The sequence below is a fragment of the Xiphophorus hellerii genome, chromosome 2 (assembly GCF_003331165.1).
Source record: "Xiphophorus hellerii strain 12219 chromosome 2, Xiphophorus_hellerii-4.1, whole genome shotgun sequence".
Classification (NCBI taxonomy): domain Eukaryota; kingdom Metazoa; phylum Chordata; class Actinopteri; order Cyprinodontiformes; family Poeciliidae; genus Xiphophorus; species Xiphophorus hellerii.
This window is the reverse complement of record NC_045673.1, coordinates 21,068,043-21,086,802: the sequence shown is the minus strand read 5'-3', so window position 1 is coordinate 21,086,802 and position 18,760 is coordinate 21,068,043. Positions and strand designations below refer to the sequence as shown.

Genomic DNA, 18,760 nt, shown 5'->3' with positions numbered 1-18,760 from the left:
CTCCAACAAAAGACATAAAAGTAGGCAACTCAGCATCAACATCGCAACATGCCAAAAACACAGTTACAGCATTTTCACAGTGCTGCAGAACACTCCCACAGTGTGCCAAAACACTGTAACTGCACTGCCACATTACAAAAATTACTTAACATTACTCTAGCATCTCTTTAACCATCTTACAACACTGGAACAGCTATGTAACAACTTCAAAACAATGATGCAAGAAATGTAATAACACTGAGTAACCCAGAATCAACACAGATACAAAATTGCAACAACAAAAAAAATTCTATGACAGCATTCTAAAAATGTTACATTAAATAAAAAATAAAAGCAACAGGAACAAAAAAATAACACTGGAAAAACTTTGCAACAACCCTTCAGCACTGCAAACTTGATGTAACAACACTTTGTCAATGCTGCATTGGTACTGCAAAATTTACGTAACAGCACTGGAAAAATACTGCAGCAACTATTTATCAACTAACAATGTTACATTAACTCCACAGCTGCCAAACAATACCAAGAAAGGAACAACTCTGCAACAAAAATGCAACAGCACTTTAAACATGCTATACCATAACTGCACAGATCGTATACCAGCACTGTAACAACGCTACAACAACACTGCGGCATCCCTGTAGCTGTTCTGAAGCAACACGGCAGAAAAACTGCAAAAACGTCCTAACACTTTTAGAATGCAGCACTATTGCTGCACAAACAACACAACACTCTAAAAACACTGGAACAACTCTAAAACAACACTGAATCAACAAAGCAACAGCAATGAAAATGCTGTAAAAACACTGTAATAGCCCTGCAACCACTCCTTAACAACGTCACATTGGCACTGCAAAAATGCTCCAGTAGAACAGTAGCAACCCTGAAAAAACCCTGTGAAACCACTGCAACAATACTGTAAGATTACTCTAACAAAAAATGAACAATGCTGTGTTATTTCTACAACAAAGCTGTGATAACACTGCAACAACTCAGCAAAGCTACTACAATAATGCCACAGTACTAAACCAATAGTATGTGGCACTAATAGGAAAAAAAATAAAACACATTGCATCACCTTGCAATTTTCCCTGGAACAACACTGTAAAAATTATGTAACACTACAAAAACACTTTACCAATTATAAAACACAGTGACAAACAATGGAAATGCACAACAGTAAAACTGTAATGACACCACACTCCTGCATGTAGGAGTTGTAAAAGTACAATTAGTAGAAGTACATCACATCTGTTATGTGAAAAGGCTTGCCCCACATGTTTAGTTTGTTGTTGTGCTTCTGATGTATGTTACATTGATAGTCGTTGTGTCCCTATTCCATGTTATTATGAATCCTTTGTTCTGGTGTGTCTGTGACTATTATATAAATGTGGGTTTATGTGGTATTTTTCTGCTGTGTCACACTATGAGTCTGTTTTGCCTTTGAAATACCGTTGTATTACTAACTCTTGTGTGTGATTGTGAATCTGTCATGTGTTATTGTTGATTTGTTGTCTGCTATTAGGTCTATGTTGTGTTATTAGGAGTCTGATTTATGATATGTCGAGAGTTCTGTGTGTTATTCTGTCTACCCTGTGTTATAGTAAGTGTGTTGTGAGTCATTGCGTCTCTGTTGTGCGAGTCTGTTTTGTCCTAGGCCCTTACCCTACTCTCTGCGCATGCGCTTCAGGCCGCTGCAGAGCCGGAAGTTGAGCAGTGATTTAGCCCCACAGACAGCTAGCAGCGGAAAGATTTAGCGAGTTCACAAAACTTATTTTTAGGCAGAAAAAGTTCTTTTCGAAGGAACCTCGGAGCTCATAGTGACCCACTACGGACTCCCGATGGATTGTGACCGGTTCTGGTCCTTTATTTCCCGTGAAGAGGAGCGTTAGCGGCCTTTGAAAGAAGTTGTGATTGTTTTTTGGCGCTCCAGCAGCGAACGCTAGCTGCTAACTGCTAACCCTTTCTGGACGGACAGAACCGAGCTGCTGGAGATCTAAAAGACTCGGACAGAACATAGCTCCTTCTCCGCCATCCGGAGGTCCAGAAGGTTCGGATGCTGGAAGTCCCTCCGCTGACTTACCCCGGTGAGTTTGAAGTAAAGTACCCTAAGTTCACTAGCTATTGCTAAGAAGCTGCTGCTTACTAGCTGCCATTACAGAAACATCTCAGGGAAGTTTCATCTGCGTGACCAGAATCCCTCAAACTAACCCAGCTTTGTGTACTGGTCACACCTGGCCAGCAAAGGCTACTGAGGCTACTTAATGGCATCTAAACACGGAACATATCGTGCATTTGCACGGACAAAACCAATTACAGTAAAAAGAAAATCCGAACACCCGCACTGATAAATAACCTGTCAGTGACTCAAAGCTGCTGGCTGATTGATTGATTTACTGACTGATTGATCCACAGGTGATGAATGGCTGATACTGGCGTTGGTGTAATGTCAACTACCTCAAACTACAAACAGCTGCATCTTTTTAATTCAAAATCCTGACTTTATTTATGTAATCAATAATCTATGATCAAATCAGATGCTATGGATTTGGGTCCAACATTGAAAACGAGAGCGTTTTAGTCGGTTAAAGGGGAAAAAAGTAATTTTTTGTTTTTGAGTTGATTTATATAATTGTTTACAGGTTTTTGACGAATTGTGAATAATTTTTATATGATATTTGCAGGAGAAAATAATTACAAAGAAACTTAAATATGATTACAATTTAGATTATATTTATAATCGCACATGCTTTTGTATATTGCAATAATGATGGCTGTGCAAACTAACAACTTAAGCTGAAAGGGCATTAAAATAACTTAATAACGATACCAAGATCAGGCAAGATAAAAGTAAGGAGAGGTTGTGGTTTAATTTGCCCCCCCTGTTTACACTAAAATATGTGACAGAGTCACAAAGAATTGTTCAGTTTTGAAACTTTTAACTAGAAAAACTGACCTGAAATGTTCAACAAATAATCTTCGAATCTTCTGCCATTTATTTTGACAGGCAAACTTTTAAAAAAAATTGACTTGTTGCGGTTTTATTCAGCTCAAAGGTCACTTTTGTTGCTTTAATATCTTCACCCTATAGCTATAGATCATATACTGCTGTGTAACAGGTATTGAAGTTGTATTATTTTTAAATTGAATATTATTACAGTTAATCCCTGAATGTAAATTATACTGTTTCACATTTTTTATGGACGGTAGATTTTAAGCATTTGCTCGGAAATGTAATGTGTTGATGTATTTCGTTACTTGAACAGTAATTGGCGCACATTTGCTTATTTTCAGGTGACTCAGACGTGGTTTTGTTGAAAAACTTAATAAGCCCCGATTATGTCGCTAATAGGAATGAATGACATGGATAATAATTACACTATGGGTGTGTTTATGTTATTATTGAGAGTTCTTGAAAACTGAAATCTTGCGATGGTAAATTAAAGGCTGTTTTTGAGGGGGCGACACCGCCAGTAGCATAATGGCAAATCTAGTGATTGGAGCTCAACCTGCAGCCGCAGACTGACTCATACTGACAGAGCTACCATAAGTCAGATGCTTTCTGTAGATGTGACTAAAGTCGATTAGCCTTAAATGCTGTGTACACTTGAAATAATCAATGGAACCGAAAGATTTGAAGGAGGAGCCTTTAGGGAGTTTCCCTAACGTCTTCCATGAAATACATTTGTCACACGCTCTCATGCAGGTGAGATAGGAAAATGGAAGACATCAGCTCAAAATTTTATCTTATTATTTGAGACGTTTGTCAGAATAAATTAACAAATGTTTTAAACTGAGTTTTTGTAGTTTTAGTTATAATTATTAAATTGTTATAGAAAGAGTTAAGTGTTGGTTGTCTGCTCAGGTTTGTAGAACAAATTTAAAGCAAGGTTCAGGACGCAGGGTCATATTGATTATGAGGTGACACCTGATCACTGGATAAAGGGAAACTTGTCCCTGTTATAGTAAGTATTTTTTCCCTCCATGAATATGATAGCCCCTAATCTTTCTGTGGATTTTCGCATCTCAGTAACTAAAATCTGTTAGCAGAGAGAAGAGGACTGGGAAAGTAAATCCAAGAAGTTGGATTTATCAAGAGTTTGAATGCATTGAATGTAAGATAAGACGAGCACAAAGCATTCAGTTTACAGGGACTCTGATGTGAATGCCCTCAACTTATGTGTAGGGTCAGAGAAGAAATATGAGTTATTAGTAATCAATATTGTTATAGCAAATACAGCAAAAGTATTGCAAATTCACATTTTCTTAATATTATGCTGCCCTACAGCCTACCAAATATTGGATCCAATTGTGATGTTGCTCAGATTCACATTTCAATGCTAGTTGCAATCTTAATATATTGTGCAGCTCTAGTTTACATGTGCATCAGTTTGTTTGTAGGTTTTGGTGGTTGTCGTTTCAGTGCTGGATGCTGCTCTTTGACAGAAGTCATCGATTGGGCTGGTGAAAAAGGAACAAGAAAATCTTTGATCAGAATGAGTAAAGATGTATGCGCGTTGTTGTTGTCTCTGCTCCGTTTGGGAATGTGTTTACCTGAGCTGCAGAACTTAAAGATGCTGTTAAAATATTCATCCTATTTGGGTAAACAGACATGAACTAGGACACATTGCATCAGAGCTGTGAGGAAGACTGTCCCTCGTTAAGGTGGAATGAATAATCTTCATTTCAGTTTTGCCTTCTCTTAGATATATGTGAAATAATAGTCTGTTTGACCAGATTCATTACAGGTTGGCACATTTCTCCAGTCTAAAATCCATCTATGGATGTTGCTTTCGAAGCATTGTAAGAATAAAATTAAGCAGCAGATTACTGGTGAAACTGGCTCAGATCATAAACTCCCTTCATGTCTGTCACTTAGGGATAAATATCCACATTTTCAGGCCGGTGTCTTGATTTAAAAACCTACTAAAGAACATATTGCAAAACTTCTCAAATATTTGTTTTACTTCAGAGGAGATTCTGCATCAGTTTGCAGTGAGATGGAAGAAATTCACAGGCTGAATTTGTTTTATCGCAGCAGTTCTCTGTCTGCTACTCTCTAGGTCTTTCTCCATCTTATCTAAACCCTGGCTGGCCAGAAAGCCATCTTGACGTCTCACTATTCCACCAGTAAACCACCATGTCTTCCAGTAAAAGTTTGATGCTCCCTTTGGGTTTCTAAGGAAAATCAAAACACCAGGAAGATAGTTTATTTCCACAAATCCATTATTTATTCTTGTGTAAAAATGGATGAATATCACCACTCTGATTTATGTACCGTGTTAGACAGCATCCTTTGTTTTTGAATGCTCGTCCCTAACAGTCCTTGTATACAGATGATCTAAATTCTGCTTAGGCTCCTATTAACAAACACCAACTGATTAAACACCTGACAGACTTATGAAAGGAGTGAAAAACAGCACTTTAGTCAGGATTTCTAAACACCAGCTGGTGATGTTCAATAACCCTACAAAGTTTGAGTTGCAAGCAGTGTTTTGGTCAGGATTTAGAAAATCCAGCTGCTATTTGTGAATTATCACTGCAGTCCTGTTCAGTTCATTTCTGATTGATTTATAAACATGATATTAAAAACACCAACAATGATTGTGTTGTATTTAGTATGTGGTGTTGATATTAAACGACAGGAAGATTAAATGTTGTTCCAGATTTCATTCACCTTTTTAAGTACGGTATGCTGAAACTCAACATAAATGTTGCTGGCTTGCATATGGAATTTGCAGCATTTTTTGCCTTGGTTTCTGACAAGATTTATTCTTAAGAGGCTTTCTGAAAATGGATAGAACTGAATTATAAGAAAACCAATCAGACTGGGTGAGAAATGTCCCATTACTGAACTAATTCTGTCCCGGTTTGATCCACAGAGCTGCTGTTTCTCCCTGCAGACCCACTAAAGCTCTGATGATGGAAGCAGAGCTGCTGGAGGCTGGATCTAGGTGAGTTCCCCAGCAGTGTGACACTACGATGGCCTCTCGGGTTTCCCACTAAAGGTTTCCTCTGTTCCAGACGTCAGATGGTGCTCTGAAGAAGCCATGGGTAGCTGCTTAAGCTGTCCAGAGAAAGAGTCAGTTCCAGATAATCATCAGAGTAAATTCAAGGTGAGTTCCTGCCTCTACCTGCCCGCCTCCCCGCCCACGCCCTCACTTACTCACTAATGACCGTCCCACGCTCTTATTTCACAACCCGTGGTTCCTTCTCTCCTGTTCTACCAGTGAGAGCCAGACATGTTTAAGCTGTTCTCATTATTAGGTGGATAGAGCAGGTGAGTCACCTGGAGCTGATTCGTTAACGGAGCAGCGTTATAAATCAGTTTTCCTGCATTAACAGCTGATTAGTGTGTAGGAAGTAGCTGTGACAACTCATGTTGAACCAGCAAACATGGAGTTGCTTCAGCTATGTTCCTGACATCAGATGGTCTTCATCTGTGGATGATTTAGCGTGTTTGATGCCTTTGGAGTTCAGATAATCTTTACACAAGCTGCAGCTTAGAGCCGTTGGCCCTGATGGTTCACACAGGCTGTTTTTGAGTTGTCTCAGTATTTATATTTTGGATTTGAATTAGTAACCAATATTCTTCACGTGGTGTCCGTCTACTTTCATTTACATCCCTCAGATGACTGTGAAAGTGATTAGTGATGGAAATAAAATGAACTTTTAAAAGTTTGAGATTTCTCAACCATTTTAAAGTTACTCAACCTTTTAAAACCTCATTTTTATTTGCTATATTTTTGGGTTGAAACAATGAAACTGATGGACAAAGGTTACATCATCACTAATGTGTCAAAGGTGGAGTCTCTTTTATATTATAGATCTGTGTAGGACTGGACAATATGGCTGAAAAACGAAAGTTGCATATGTAACTACGGTTCTATGAATGCCGGATGACCGCCAGAGGGCGGTGCTGAAAGCACTGAATGTTCCCTTCGCGCATGCGGCGTTCGAGCAATAATATCAACAGAGTCACACCTGTGACATATCAGATGATCAATCAGAGGCTATATAGCATGACGTCATCCGAAGCTCTGTTCCTACAGAATCTTCTAGCGAAATGCAAGGAATCTGAGTGATAGAGAATCTCTGGCTGTCATCCGGGATTCATAGAACCGTAGTTACGTACGTAACTTTCTTTCTATTTTATCCCTACTGACCGCCAAAGAGCGGTCAGTAGGCACTGAATGTTTAATACCAGCAATGTCACAAGGAATCCTGAGCACATACCTTACTGAGAAGGCCAGAGGACCCTTGTAAAAGAACCTGGTCCAGAGGATGAAAGGAGGCCACATTCACATTGTAAAATGTAGTGAACGTGCTCGGAGAAGCCCATGATGCAGCAGCACATATAGCCTCCAGTGAAACTCCTCTCAAGGTTGCCCAGGAAGTGGAAACGCTCCTGGTAGAGTGTGCCTTCACGTTGACTGGCCGGGGGCGGCACCCTACAGCGTAGGCGTGGCAGATGACATTCACAATGCAATGGGAGAGACTGTTTGGACAGAGGACAACCTAATCTAGGGGCCCCATAACACAAGAACAGCCTGTCTGAACGTCTTATAGCAGCAGTGGCTGCAATATATGCCTCCAGTGCCCTCACTGGGCACAGTAACTCAGAACTATCACCTGCTTCCCCTGACATAGGCTGAAAATGCGCCAGTCTCAATGGTTTGTAACAATGAGAATGAGAAAACACTTTAGGGACAAACGCCAGGTTTGGCCACAAGGTAACACCAGAGCCATCTGAACTCCATCTGAGACATGATGGGCTGACAGAAAGAGCATGTAGCTCACTGACCCTCTTAGCTGAGACAATACCCAACAAAAAAGCAGTCTTACATGACAACCATTTGAGATCTACCTGAACCAAAGGCTCAAATGGAGGGTGGCACAGAGCACTGAGGACCAAGGACAGTGTGTGGGAACCATGGCTGTGCCGGCCAATATGGAGCTACCAGCAACATCCTGTGGCCCTCCTCGAGAACTCTCTGAAGAGTCGGCCAAATCAGGGAAAGGAACGGAAAGCTTGACCCTGGGCCAAGGCTGGGCCAAGGCGTCCTGGCCCAGTGCACCTGCAGCCCCTGTAAGGGAAAACCATCACGGACAATGAGTCGACTCCTCTGTGACGAACAGGTCGACCTCGGCCTGACCGAAAAGGTCCCAGATCAGGCGGACTATGTTGCTGTGGAGGGACCACTCTGCCAGAACTGGCGCCTGTCGGGAAAGAGAGTCTGATACCTAGTTGTGCAGTCCTGGCAAGTACACCGCCTGCAGGGTGGATAGGTGAACAGATGCCCATTCCAGAAGATCCCGGGACTCCTTCAGAAGCCGCGCTGACCTGGTGCCACCTTGGTGGTTGATGTGGTAGACAACAGAGGTGTTGTCTGGCCGAATTAGGACATGTCTCCCCTCCAGGTGGGGCAAAAAGTGCCTGGGAGCCAAATGCACAACATGCAGCTCCAGCACATTTATATGCTTGGAGCAATCCTGTGGACACCAGTGGCCCTGAACTGCCCTGTGTTGCCATACAGCGCCCCATCCCACTGAGCTGGTATCTGTCGTGACCACTTCTCTGCGACACACAACCACCCCCATAGCCATAACCCTGGACAATTAGGCCCTGTTTCTCCATAAACTCAGGGCACGAAGACATGGCCATGTTACCACAAGTTTACGATGCCTGTGTAGCTTGGCATCCAGGCGCTAGCTGTTGATCTCCTCTGCAAAGGGCACAGTGACAGCAGACCTAAGGGCACAACCCGAGTAACCGATGTTAGTTTGCCCAGCAGCAGGATGTAAGGAGGCTGCCTGCCCAGCCTGAATCGACTCACCAGCTGGGGAATGCCATCCACCCTCTGGACAGATGGGTAAGCTGTCATGGAGGGAGAATCCAAGAGCACCCCAAGAAAAGTGGTTTTCTTCAATGGAATCGAACAACTCTTCTCCAAGTTCACCTTGAGGCCCAACCGGGATATATGAGCGAGCAGGCGACTCGTATCACGAGATGCATGCTCTCGAGACGGGGCACAGAGAAGCCAATTATCGAGGTATGGCAGAACCTTCATGCCGCGGGCCTGCAGAGGAGAAAGGGCTGCCTTCACGCACCGAGTGAACACCCTCGGCAAAAGGGAGAGGCCGAACGGGAGCACACGGAACTGCCAGTGGCGACACTGATAGGCAAACCTGAAAAAACGGCGCAGTAGGTACATGACAGTATGCATCTGTAAGGTAGATTGATGTAAACCATTCTTTGTCACAACCCAAAGAACCTCTGCCGTCATGAGCATGTGAAATGGCAGGACCTTTAAATACTGATTGAGTCCCCTGAGATCCAAAATGGGACGAAATCCGCTTGTCTTTTTTGGCACGAGGAAATACGTTGAATAGTAGCCTCTAGGTTGCCGCAGATGATCCACTGCCTCGATTGCACCCTTGGCCAGGAGGGCGAAAAGCTCCTGGTCCAGGGCTTGAGCTTTCACCAGGTCAGTGATGACGGTCACCCTGACCCGGTGTGAGATGTGAGGCCGCCGTCGGAACTGTAGCCGGTAACCATGGGTCAGAGTGGCAACCACCCATGGATCCACAGTGAGAGCAGCCCAGTAACTGAGCTGCTAATGAGAACAATATCCGACAGCCTGCCTGGCTGCCTCACTTTCTCTCCCCACAACCCCTAGGGGATCTGGGGGGGCGGCGGCCAAAGTCTGTGGCCCGGGTGTGCCTGATTGGTTGACGGTCCAGCACACGAATGTTCCTGCTGGGTCTCTGCTGTACCGCACGAGGGTAAAACCCACCAGGCCAATCACAATCCCGAGTCGGGGCCAGCCGATGGGTGCCTCGGATTATGAGGAGGAGGGGGCATACCTCTGCCGTGCCTGAACAGTTCGTTGCAGCGCTTCCAAGGCAGCAGAACCGAATTACTCCCCTGGCACCACAGGAACACTGCGGAGGGTCCTGCGGCATGTTTCAGTCAATGTGGACTGAGCCAGCCAGACCTATCGGCGAGCCTGGACTAGAAAAGACATCACACGCCCAAGCTCTCTGGTCATCAGTGCAAAGGCCTGAAGCGCTGCATTGCTAAAGCCAATAGCTGTATCTGCCCCACTGGTATCCTGAAGGGATGCAGAAAGGGCAAACATTAGGTGTGCCAAGGAATTGTCAAGGCGGCCGGCACGTGCTCCAGCATTATACGCTTTACAGAGAAATCCATCTATAATATGACATTGAGCATGAATGCTCACCGTTAGCTAAGGTCCAACATGTGTACAAACACAGTGGTTGTAAGCTGCGAGTTGGGAAAGTTGGCGTTAACGCTGTCATCCCCAACAAACAGTACCTTGAACGAAGATCCGTCGCAGCCCTAGGAGGGCGATAGACTGCTACTCCGGCCAACAGGCAGTTGAGCGTCCAACGACTGTGAAAAGATCCAGAAATTCAAAAGGCTGATACCATACAAAGCGAACCGCACGTGAGAAGAAAAGAGGAACAGAGCTTTGTCATGCTATATAGCCTCTGATTGATCATCCGATATGTCACAAGTGTGACTCTGTTGATATTATTGTTCGAACGGCGCATGCGCGAAGGGAACATTCAGTGCTTTCAGCACCGCCCTCTGGCGGTCAGTAGGGATTCATAGAACTTATCACAACATACATAAGCGTGTCATATCAGTCAAGATCTGTAATTATTGATTAGTTTTTTGTTTTGAATATGTGAAATGCTGCCAGACTGGTGGCATGATCTCTGCAGTTTTCTTTCCATGCCGTTGTTTAAGTGGTTTTAGATACAGCAGTGAAACCTGAAACTGCTGCTGCACAAGTTACTCAACAGGTTGTTGCTAAGTAACCGAGGAGTGAGTTAGTTGAAGCCACCTTGCTTGTTTCTTAGTGCAGAAGTTCTGCTGTTCTGGATTGGAGTTCAGTGAATATTCTATATATTGAAAACGTCATCAGATGTACCATCTATTGATATTGAACATGTGTCTTATCGCAAGATATATTTTTATTGATTTATTGTCCAACCCTGTGTGAACATGCAACGAAAAACTCCCTTTGTACATCACTTCATCGTTCATGTTACACAAGCCAAACTCCTGGTTTAAATTTCAGCAGCTCTGATACGACAACTTGCAAAGAAAGTGTGGATCGCCATTTCTGCCATACCTCATCTTTTATTTGAGCTCAAACATATTCAGTGAATCAGATACAGGTCAGGGTTTAATTCTGTTGATCAACATTGTTCCCACTTTTTACAGGAAGTGGAGCATTGGGCTCTTCCACACTCTTGTTTGTCTGGTTGGGTTGATTGTAAGCCTCCCACCTACCTCACTGCCTTCTGTGTTGGGACCAATCAGATGTGTAGTCAGAGCCAGGCATGATGGGATTGTGATGTGATGTGCTTCAGGCAGACAGGCTTCTTTCATAATTTCAGATTTTTCAGGAACACCTTACATGTCAGGGACTCTGAACACTCTTCTCATGACTTTACCATGCACACTGCAGACGCTTTGAAAACAATCGGATACTTATCCGTATTTAGTACCACAAATAGAAGTAGCACAAAATAGATTTTTTTGTGTCTAAAGATCAGCATTGGACCTTTTAGACTGCCATGAGAAAATCTGATATGGGCAAAAAAAATCTGATTTGGGTCACATTTGCCTGCTGTGTGAATGTATTCAATAGCCATTGAGTCCTTTAATATGCTCAAAAAGCTTCAACAGGTTTCTTCCTCTTGTTCAGATGACATATCCTCAAAACAAAATAAATATGACTATCTGATATGGAGTTCTGCAACAAATCAACATGATGATAAAATTTTTGTTCTGTTTGTTTTTGTGAAATCGCTGAATGCTAGAACTGCTCAGCTCTGTAAAGTTACAACCCTGCGTGTGTTTTTCTGCTGCCAGGTGATCAATGTGGACGATGATGGGAACGAGCTGGGCTCAGGCGTGATGGAGCTGACTGAATCCGAGCTCGTCCTCCACACACATCGCCGTGACGATGTCAGGTGGCCATACCTGTGCCTGCGGCGCTACGGCTATGACTCCAACCTGTTCTCCTTCGAGAGCGGCCGTCGCTGCCAGACCGGCCAAGGTACGTCTGTCAAATGAACTAATCAGAACAAACCTGCCTCTGGTGGTTTCCTTTACATGTTTCCTTCAGACACAGGAGGTCTAAAGAAGCAACAGAGGTTCCGCATTAGCGTTAGGAAAGGTTCTTATTGTCTCAAGGAGCTACACAAACATTTCAGTGTGACAAACAATGCCCCCTGCTGCCCAATCACAGCAATTAGAGATGACCCGACCAAGAACTTTTGATTTTCAACTCTGTCTTATAAGCTTAAATATCTAAAGACGCTGTTCACTTTTGATTCTGAGTGTTTATACTAAAAGTTTCATTGTTTATCATTTTCCTTAAGCAAAGTGAAAAACATGTTAAGGCACCATTTTCATCACTAGCGATCAATGTTTCCAGACACTCCGTGGTACAAAGTGTTGGAACTCCAGTAGCACAAAATAAACAATGTTCAGATATCCAGTTAACCTGATATTGCTGCTGAAGCTCTTCATTTTGTGCTCCAGTGAACTCATGAATTTTATTCTTACTATAATAATCCAACATGACTTCCCCAAATTTGAAATGTTTTTACAAAACACAGCCATATCCTATCAGATCCATTCTCCTTTTCAATCTTTCTAAGGAAGGTGATGATGAGGAGCAGAGAGCTCTGTCACAACAAGCTCCACCCTTTTGGTTACACTTTGAGCAGTTTTCTCATCAAAAAAATACACCTAATATATTTGAAACATTTGATTATATAAAACCACTGTCTATTTTATTCTTGCAGCATGTTTGGATGAATAGTAGTGGTGCAAATCTGATTCGATTACATTATGATGTGATTGCAAACTGATTAATGACACACCCCAACAAATACATCAGAGCAATTTGTACCTCCCACTCTTAGAAAACGTTTTTTGGATCTCCGCATCTTTCAAATTAGCTGGCAGCTAATTTTTGCCCACATTGGAGCTGTGGGAGGAGATGACGAGGAAACCTGGAAAAGAATGTTGAAGTGGAAAATGTTGAGGTTAAAGTTGCACTGTGTCTCTCCTCCTGCACGCTCTCAGGACCATGGGCTGCTCAGGGTTAGGAGGGGGTCGGTAAGTCTCAGACCTGATGGGGGTGATTGGCTGATCAGTATTGATTGTGCTGTGAATACACAGGGATCAATAATTGTGTTTGTGCCGTGTTCCCCACAGTCTCCTGTGTGTTTCATGTCTTTTCCTTCACCTTGTCTCTCAGGTGTAGAGACCAACTTCACATCGTCTGTCAATTGTCTTATTGTCACTCAGTTGTCATGTGGATCTTTAGGTTGTCCTCCTGTCTGACCACTCAGAGTGTTGGGCTAAGGGTTTTGATTCATATCAATAAACTATAAACTGGAGTTTAGATGGTGACAATAGGAAATTCAACAGAATCCGGTTCCCAGCTGCTTTCTATGGACTTGAACAGGTTCTGTTCAGTCTCATATAGGAAGGCGGATATGGATTACCATATGGATTCTTGTTATATGTTCCTATGAGCTCAAGTCAGCTGACCAATCATCTCAAAGCTCCTACTCTTCCTGCTCCTTGTCTCTTCCAGTTAAACGCAGTGTGTTGTGATTTCTGTTTCTCCACCGTGGTAAAATCACTGTCTCATTTTCTCCAATCTTTCTGTGCTTGCAGGTATATTTGCCTTCAAATGTTCTCGAGCTGAAGAGATCTTCAACATGCTGCAGGAGGTGATGCACAATCACAGCATCAGTGTGGTGGAAGAGGCAGTTCTGGACCCCAACCAGCAGGGGGCGCTCACTCCTGCAGGTGCGCACATACACCAAGTGTAATCTGACAAGTCCTGTAATCAGGAAATGACTATTTCTGCTTTTGCATGTCAGAGGTCATATAGTACTGTTGTTAAACGGGTGTGTTGTTGTCTTTTGGCTGCAGCTCTGGGTTACTCGGTACCTACGGTGCCCAATGGGGTGAGTCGGCTGCCCTCAGTGGGAGAGACACCGTCTCACCCATCCACCCGTCACCCATCTGTGGCCAGCACCCGGCTGCCGTCTGTGGGAGAGGAGTCCACACACCCGCTGCTTGTGGCTGACGAGGCGGTAAGATGAGTGCCTGTTGACCTCACGATGACTTAACATTCACTTCAGACAGAACCTGAAGTTCACCTTTTGCTAGCGAGACCTGGACCTCATATGGTGTCCAGCTGAGACTGATGCTGCCGCTTTCTGTGTTGCAGGTGCACACCTATGTGAACACCACGGGGCTCCTGGAGGACCAGCCCAGCCCGCTCACTGTCGTCACCCCCCTGGAGAGCCCCACCTCACCACAGTCTCAGTGTCCTCCAACCCCGCCACCTCCTCCCAGGGCCCGTGTGGAGCCCGTGCCCCCCGCACCCCAGCCGGAGCCCCAGGTTCTGCTGGAGCCTCAGGGGGTGCGGTTTGTGCTCGGCCCCACCCCTGTTCAGAAGCAGCAGATGGAGAAAAAGAGGCAACAGGAGCTGCAGGAGGCTGCCGAGCTCCGAGAGACTAACGGCCCCATCCCAACCCCTACCCTGGCCGAGCTGCCAACCCCGCACTCCAATGGGTCCTCCTCCAACCCCGCCACGGCTCCCCGTCGCCACCGCCCGGCTCCCCTAACCCCCGACTTGCAGAATGTCAACAACTCAGCCCAGCGGCGCACTGCTCTGTTGGACTATGAAAACCTTCCAGCACTGCCGCCGGTTTGGGAGGCAAGGAAGCCAAGTGCTGAGGAGGAGGAGAGCACTGACGGCGGTCTGAAAACACCGTCGCTCAACGGATACAACCACCACACCACCCACAGCCTGCTGCAGCACTCCTATTCCCACCCGCTGTCCGCTGTCCTCGAGCCCTCGCACAACTACGTCAACACAGAGAACGTGACTGCGCCGCTCAGCGCGCACCGGCCCGACACGGCCCGCCGACGCACCGACGGTCCGACCATTTTTAACTTCGACTTCCGCCGGCCGCCGCTGCCGGGCCACATGGAGCCACCTAAAACTCTGAACTACATTGAGGTGGAAATGGACAGCGGCGGCGGCGGACACAAGGGTACGTCGGACGGCAGCAACCCCCACACGCCTCGCACCCCCACCTCCCCGCTGCCCCCGACCACGCCTACACGGCGCACCGAGATGTATGCTCTCATCGATATTGAGCGCACCGCCGCCATGTCCAGCCTGCAGAAAGCACGGCCACGAGACGACGGCACGTCTCGCAAGACGAGACACAACAGCACGGAGCTTCCCACTAAGAGTGCCGCATGACTTTCTGTGGCAGGTACGGAGCCGTGCATGGACTCCATTCAGACAGGAGCTGTCCACCTGAGGAGGTGGACTGGTACTATAGCAGATGTAATACCTCTGATGATCATGATGTAACAGACTGCTTTCATTGTATGGTACACGTCAGTATTACTGAACAAACATTCCAGTTATCCTTTTGTACGAGTCACTGTGCTGCTGTAAGATGACACATGTACAGTAGATCTGACAATAAATGTCTGCTTTTATTTGTACTCGCTTTTGAGCGCCTCGCCTCTTCTATCACCATTGTCATTCCCACACACCAATCGATTTTATTTGTATAGCACAATTCAACAACAAAGCAGTTCAAAGTGCTTTACATCATAAAAATACAAAAATCAACAATTGAAACATTAAATTTTTCTAAGTGCCATCATTAAACATCAAAAGGCTGGTCAGTGTTTCATTTAGAATGTTTCAAAAGCAACTCTAAACAGGTGGGTTTCTAGTCTAGATCTAAAGAAACTCAGTATTTCAGCTTTTTAACAATTTTCTGGAAGTTTGTTCCTGATTTGTGGTGTATAGAAACTGAATGCTCCTTCTCCATATTTGGTTCTGGTTCTGGGGATGCAGACCAGAACCAGAAGACCAGCATCGTTTTAACACATCATGGTCCCACATCTTTCATCCTCCGACTTCACATCGTCATCACACATCTTCACACTGCAACATTATCACAGCAATGTGTTATATGCAGTGATGGCATAGTTATTTTGAAAAAGTAACTTTAATCGGATTATTGATTACTCCTTGAAAAAGTAAGTTACATGAAAAGTAAGTCTTAGTTACTTTCAGCAGCTGTTGACAATAATGTTCCACCACCTGTGAAAACTACATTGAGCTTTGCCAAAACTTAATTGCAAGTTATTGTATGATGGTAACATCAACTATGTGTCTCTACTTATAAAGTTGAATTGATGGGGAGATTGGTTAATTGTTACAACGGTACAAAAAAACCTAGTAGTTTTTGTGTGTTCCACTCGGGGGCGGATCTAGAAAAATATCTTTGGGATGGGCAAGGTTTTTTCAGGGGTGGCATATATATATATATTCTCACGTTTAGCTTACACAGACCTAACGTTGGACTTAATTTACTTGTTGCAAAATATTGTTTTTAACTTGCATTGTTTCAAAATTAGCTTCATGTAGCACTGAGGATTAAATACAATTTCTTAATGTAGTATAGTTAATTATTTTTACGTCTTTGGTACTGCTGCTAATTGATATGTACTACTGGATTGGACAGTGCCTATTAGTCACTATGTGATGCATTGAGTTATGTCCAGAAAACCATTCTATTCCAATGCAGGACGAACAGAAATCTGCCACAAAAATATTAGTAGCGCCATCATTTATTATCAGATATATTTATTAAATACAACTTAAAATAAAGCTCAGAAAATTGATGTTTGATACATAAATATTGCATCCTTTTTTCCTGATACAAATCTATAAACAGTTTGGTTTCTGTTAGTTCTGTCAAGATGCAAGAAAGGGCAAATTTCTCTTATATTGGTCAGTCGTTTTATTTTAAATATGCTGTAGGAGCCATAGTTTGATGACTGTTATAAATATGACCACACAGTAAAAAAATGCTGGGTTATTTTCATAACCAAGTTGCTGGGTAAAAGCTGTTGGGTCATAGGTTGGGTTAGTTTGACCAAATATTGGGTCAAAAATCATAACTCAAGCACTGGGTCAGAAATTTACCGGGAACTCTAGTTCAGGACGCCCCCTTGTGGATTTAAATGATCCCTTCACTCCTTTCAGCGCCTGAGATTTATTGCTGTTTTTCAAAGAAAACATTTAAAATCCATTACGTTAGAGCCATGTAACAGAAGCATGTTTTCTGATTGCTGGTTCAATACAAACACAAGTTTCAGACCAAATGTGAAGATCTATAAATTAAAAGCTCCCGTTCCATCCATTTTCCGCAGGTAAGTCTGTAAATGTAACCATCAAAAGCCAAATAACAAACTCATGTGACATTTTAAAACTCAAAATGCACATTTCACTGACCCAGAAGAAGAGCTGTTGAGTAAAGTCATTTCCGACTATGAGCTCTCATTCATTTTGCAACATTTTTCTGTTGGATAATAAATTAAGGAACAAAAAGAAGAAGAAAAAAATCTGAAGAGCCGCTTTCGAGCAGAAAGAGCCGATTCTTTTTAGTGATCCGAGCCAAAAGAGTGAGAATTCCCACGCTGCAGTGAGCCTCACTTCCCCGAGCTCAGACAAGTGGTCAGTCCCACGGTAACCTGATTGATTATATCTCCTGCACAGAGAGACCCCACCTCCAGGAATACAAATGGAAACTGATCTTAGAGTTTTCGATTCCCAGACGAAACATTGGCTAAAAAAAAAACAAATAAGTGAAGACTAATTTATACTGACCTGCATTATTATGGAGAATTAGCTTTCTCTGATATACATTCTGATATACATTTTTATGTATTTCTTGTTTGTAGCCGCAGAAATTAAAGGTTCTGCGACTTTAATTATAATATTAAAGTTATTTTAACTTTTAATATCAAAATTTTAAAGATTTTTAACTCTTGATATTACTGTTTTTAAATATAGATACAACCAAGAAATAAATTTTGCGCATAGGTTAGAAAACCTATGCACTTATAAGGGTTAATAATAAATATTTAACTTGTATATGAAAGCATTTTTAAACAACTAGTTTAAAAACGATTGTTTCTATAGCTGATTCCTAAAGAGCTTGCATAAGATCAAAACTTTATTTCATATTTTTGTAGTTTAAAACAAAAATGTGGAGCTGAAATAGTTTTAAACTTTTTGTTATTTTAAGTTTCAAAAAATCACATTTTTGCAGCAGCTTTAAGAAAACGGAAATATTTTTGTCCTAATATACTCATGAGTATATGACTATAAACGTAATAAAAATTACGTTTATAATTTTTATTACGTAATAAAAATAAACGTAATAAAAATGCATCCAACTCAGTTTTAATGGAAATTCACCCCCCCCCCCCCCCTCAATAAAAATAATGAATAATAATAATAAAAGTAATTATTATTATTATTAATAGCAGTAACTTGATGTTTTTTTCATTTAAACAGTTTCACACCCACTCATTAAAATAGCTGAAAGAATATTCTTTTAATACAGGCAGACTATTTTAATTTATATAGTCTGACTTCTGCACTTTGTCCCTGAGAAGAGTTTTTAAACTATATTTCCTTGTTCCTGCACCAGTGACAGTAATTATTCATTGTAAAGATTCTTTGTATTTTGAAGCCATCAGAATAATGTGTTTACGTAAAAATAACTCCGTTTTCCAGCAGCTTTGCGTGTCTGTGACGTAACGTTTCCACAACGCAGCTTAGCCAATGAGGAGGAGGGGCGTTCC

At 42.9% G+C, this 18,760-nt stretch overlaps 1 protein-coding gene across 1 annotated transcript; it reads left to right on the top strand.

The window, feature by feature from the left end:
* The first annotated feature begins 350 nt into the window (after positions 1-350).
* Positions 351-15,600, top strand: frs2b (fibroblast growth factor receptor substrate 2b). The gene is made up of 7 exons (XM_032587600.1): positions 351-2,087; positions 5,883-5,954; positions 6,025-6,116; positions 11,912-12,098; positions 13,736-13,870; positions 13,997-14,160; positions 14,298-15,600. The coding sequence occupies exons 3-7, from the start codon at positions 6,051-6,053 to the stop codon at positions 15,342-15,344; spliced, it is 1,599 nt and encodes a 532-aa protein (XP_032443491.1). The 5' UTR covers positions 351-2,087; positions 5,883-5,954; positions 6,025-6,050; the 3' UTR covers positions 15,345-15,600.
* Positions 15,601-18,760: the final 3,160 nt, after the last annotated feature.

Bases quoted from the DNA above. Each gene is read 5' to 3' on its own strand.
- frs2b (XM_032587600.1), top strand. From the start codon at position 6,051: ATGGGTAGCTGCTTAAGCTGTCCAGAGAAAGAGTCAGTTCCAGATAAT. The intron at 12,099-13,735 runs GTACGTCTGTCA...CTGTGCTTGCAG, and splicing joins TCGCTGCCAGACCGGCCAAG to GTATATTTGCCTTCAAATGT. The intron at 14,161-14,297 runs GTAAGATGAGTG...TCTGTGTTGCAG, and splicing joins TGCTTGTGGCTGACGAGGCG to GTGCACACCTATGTGAACAC.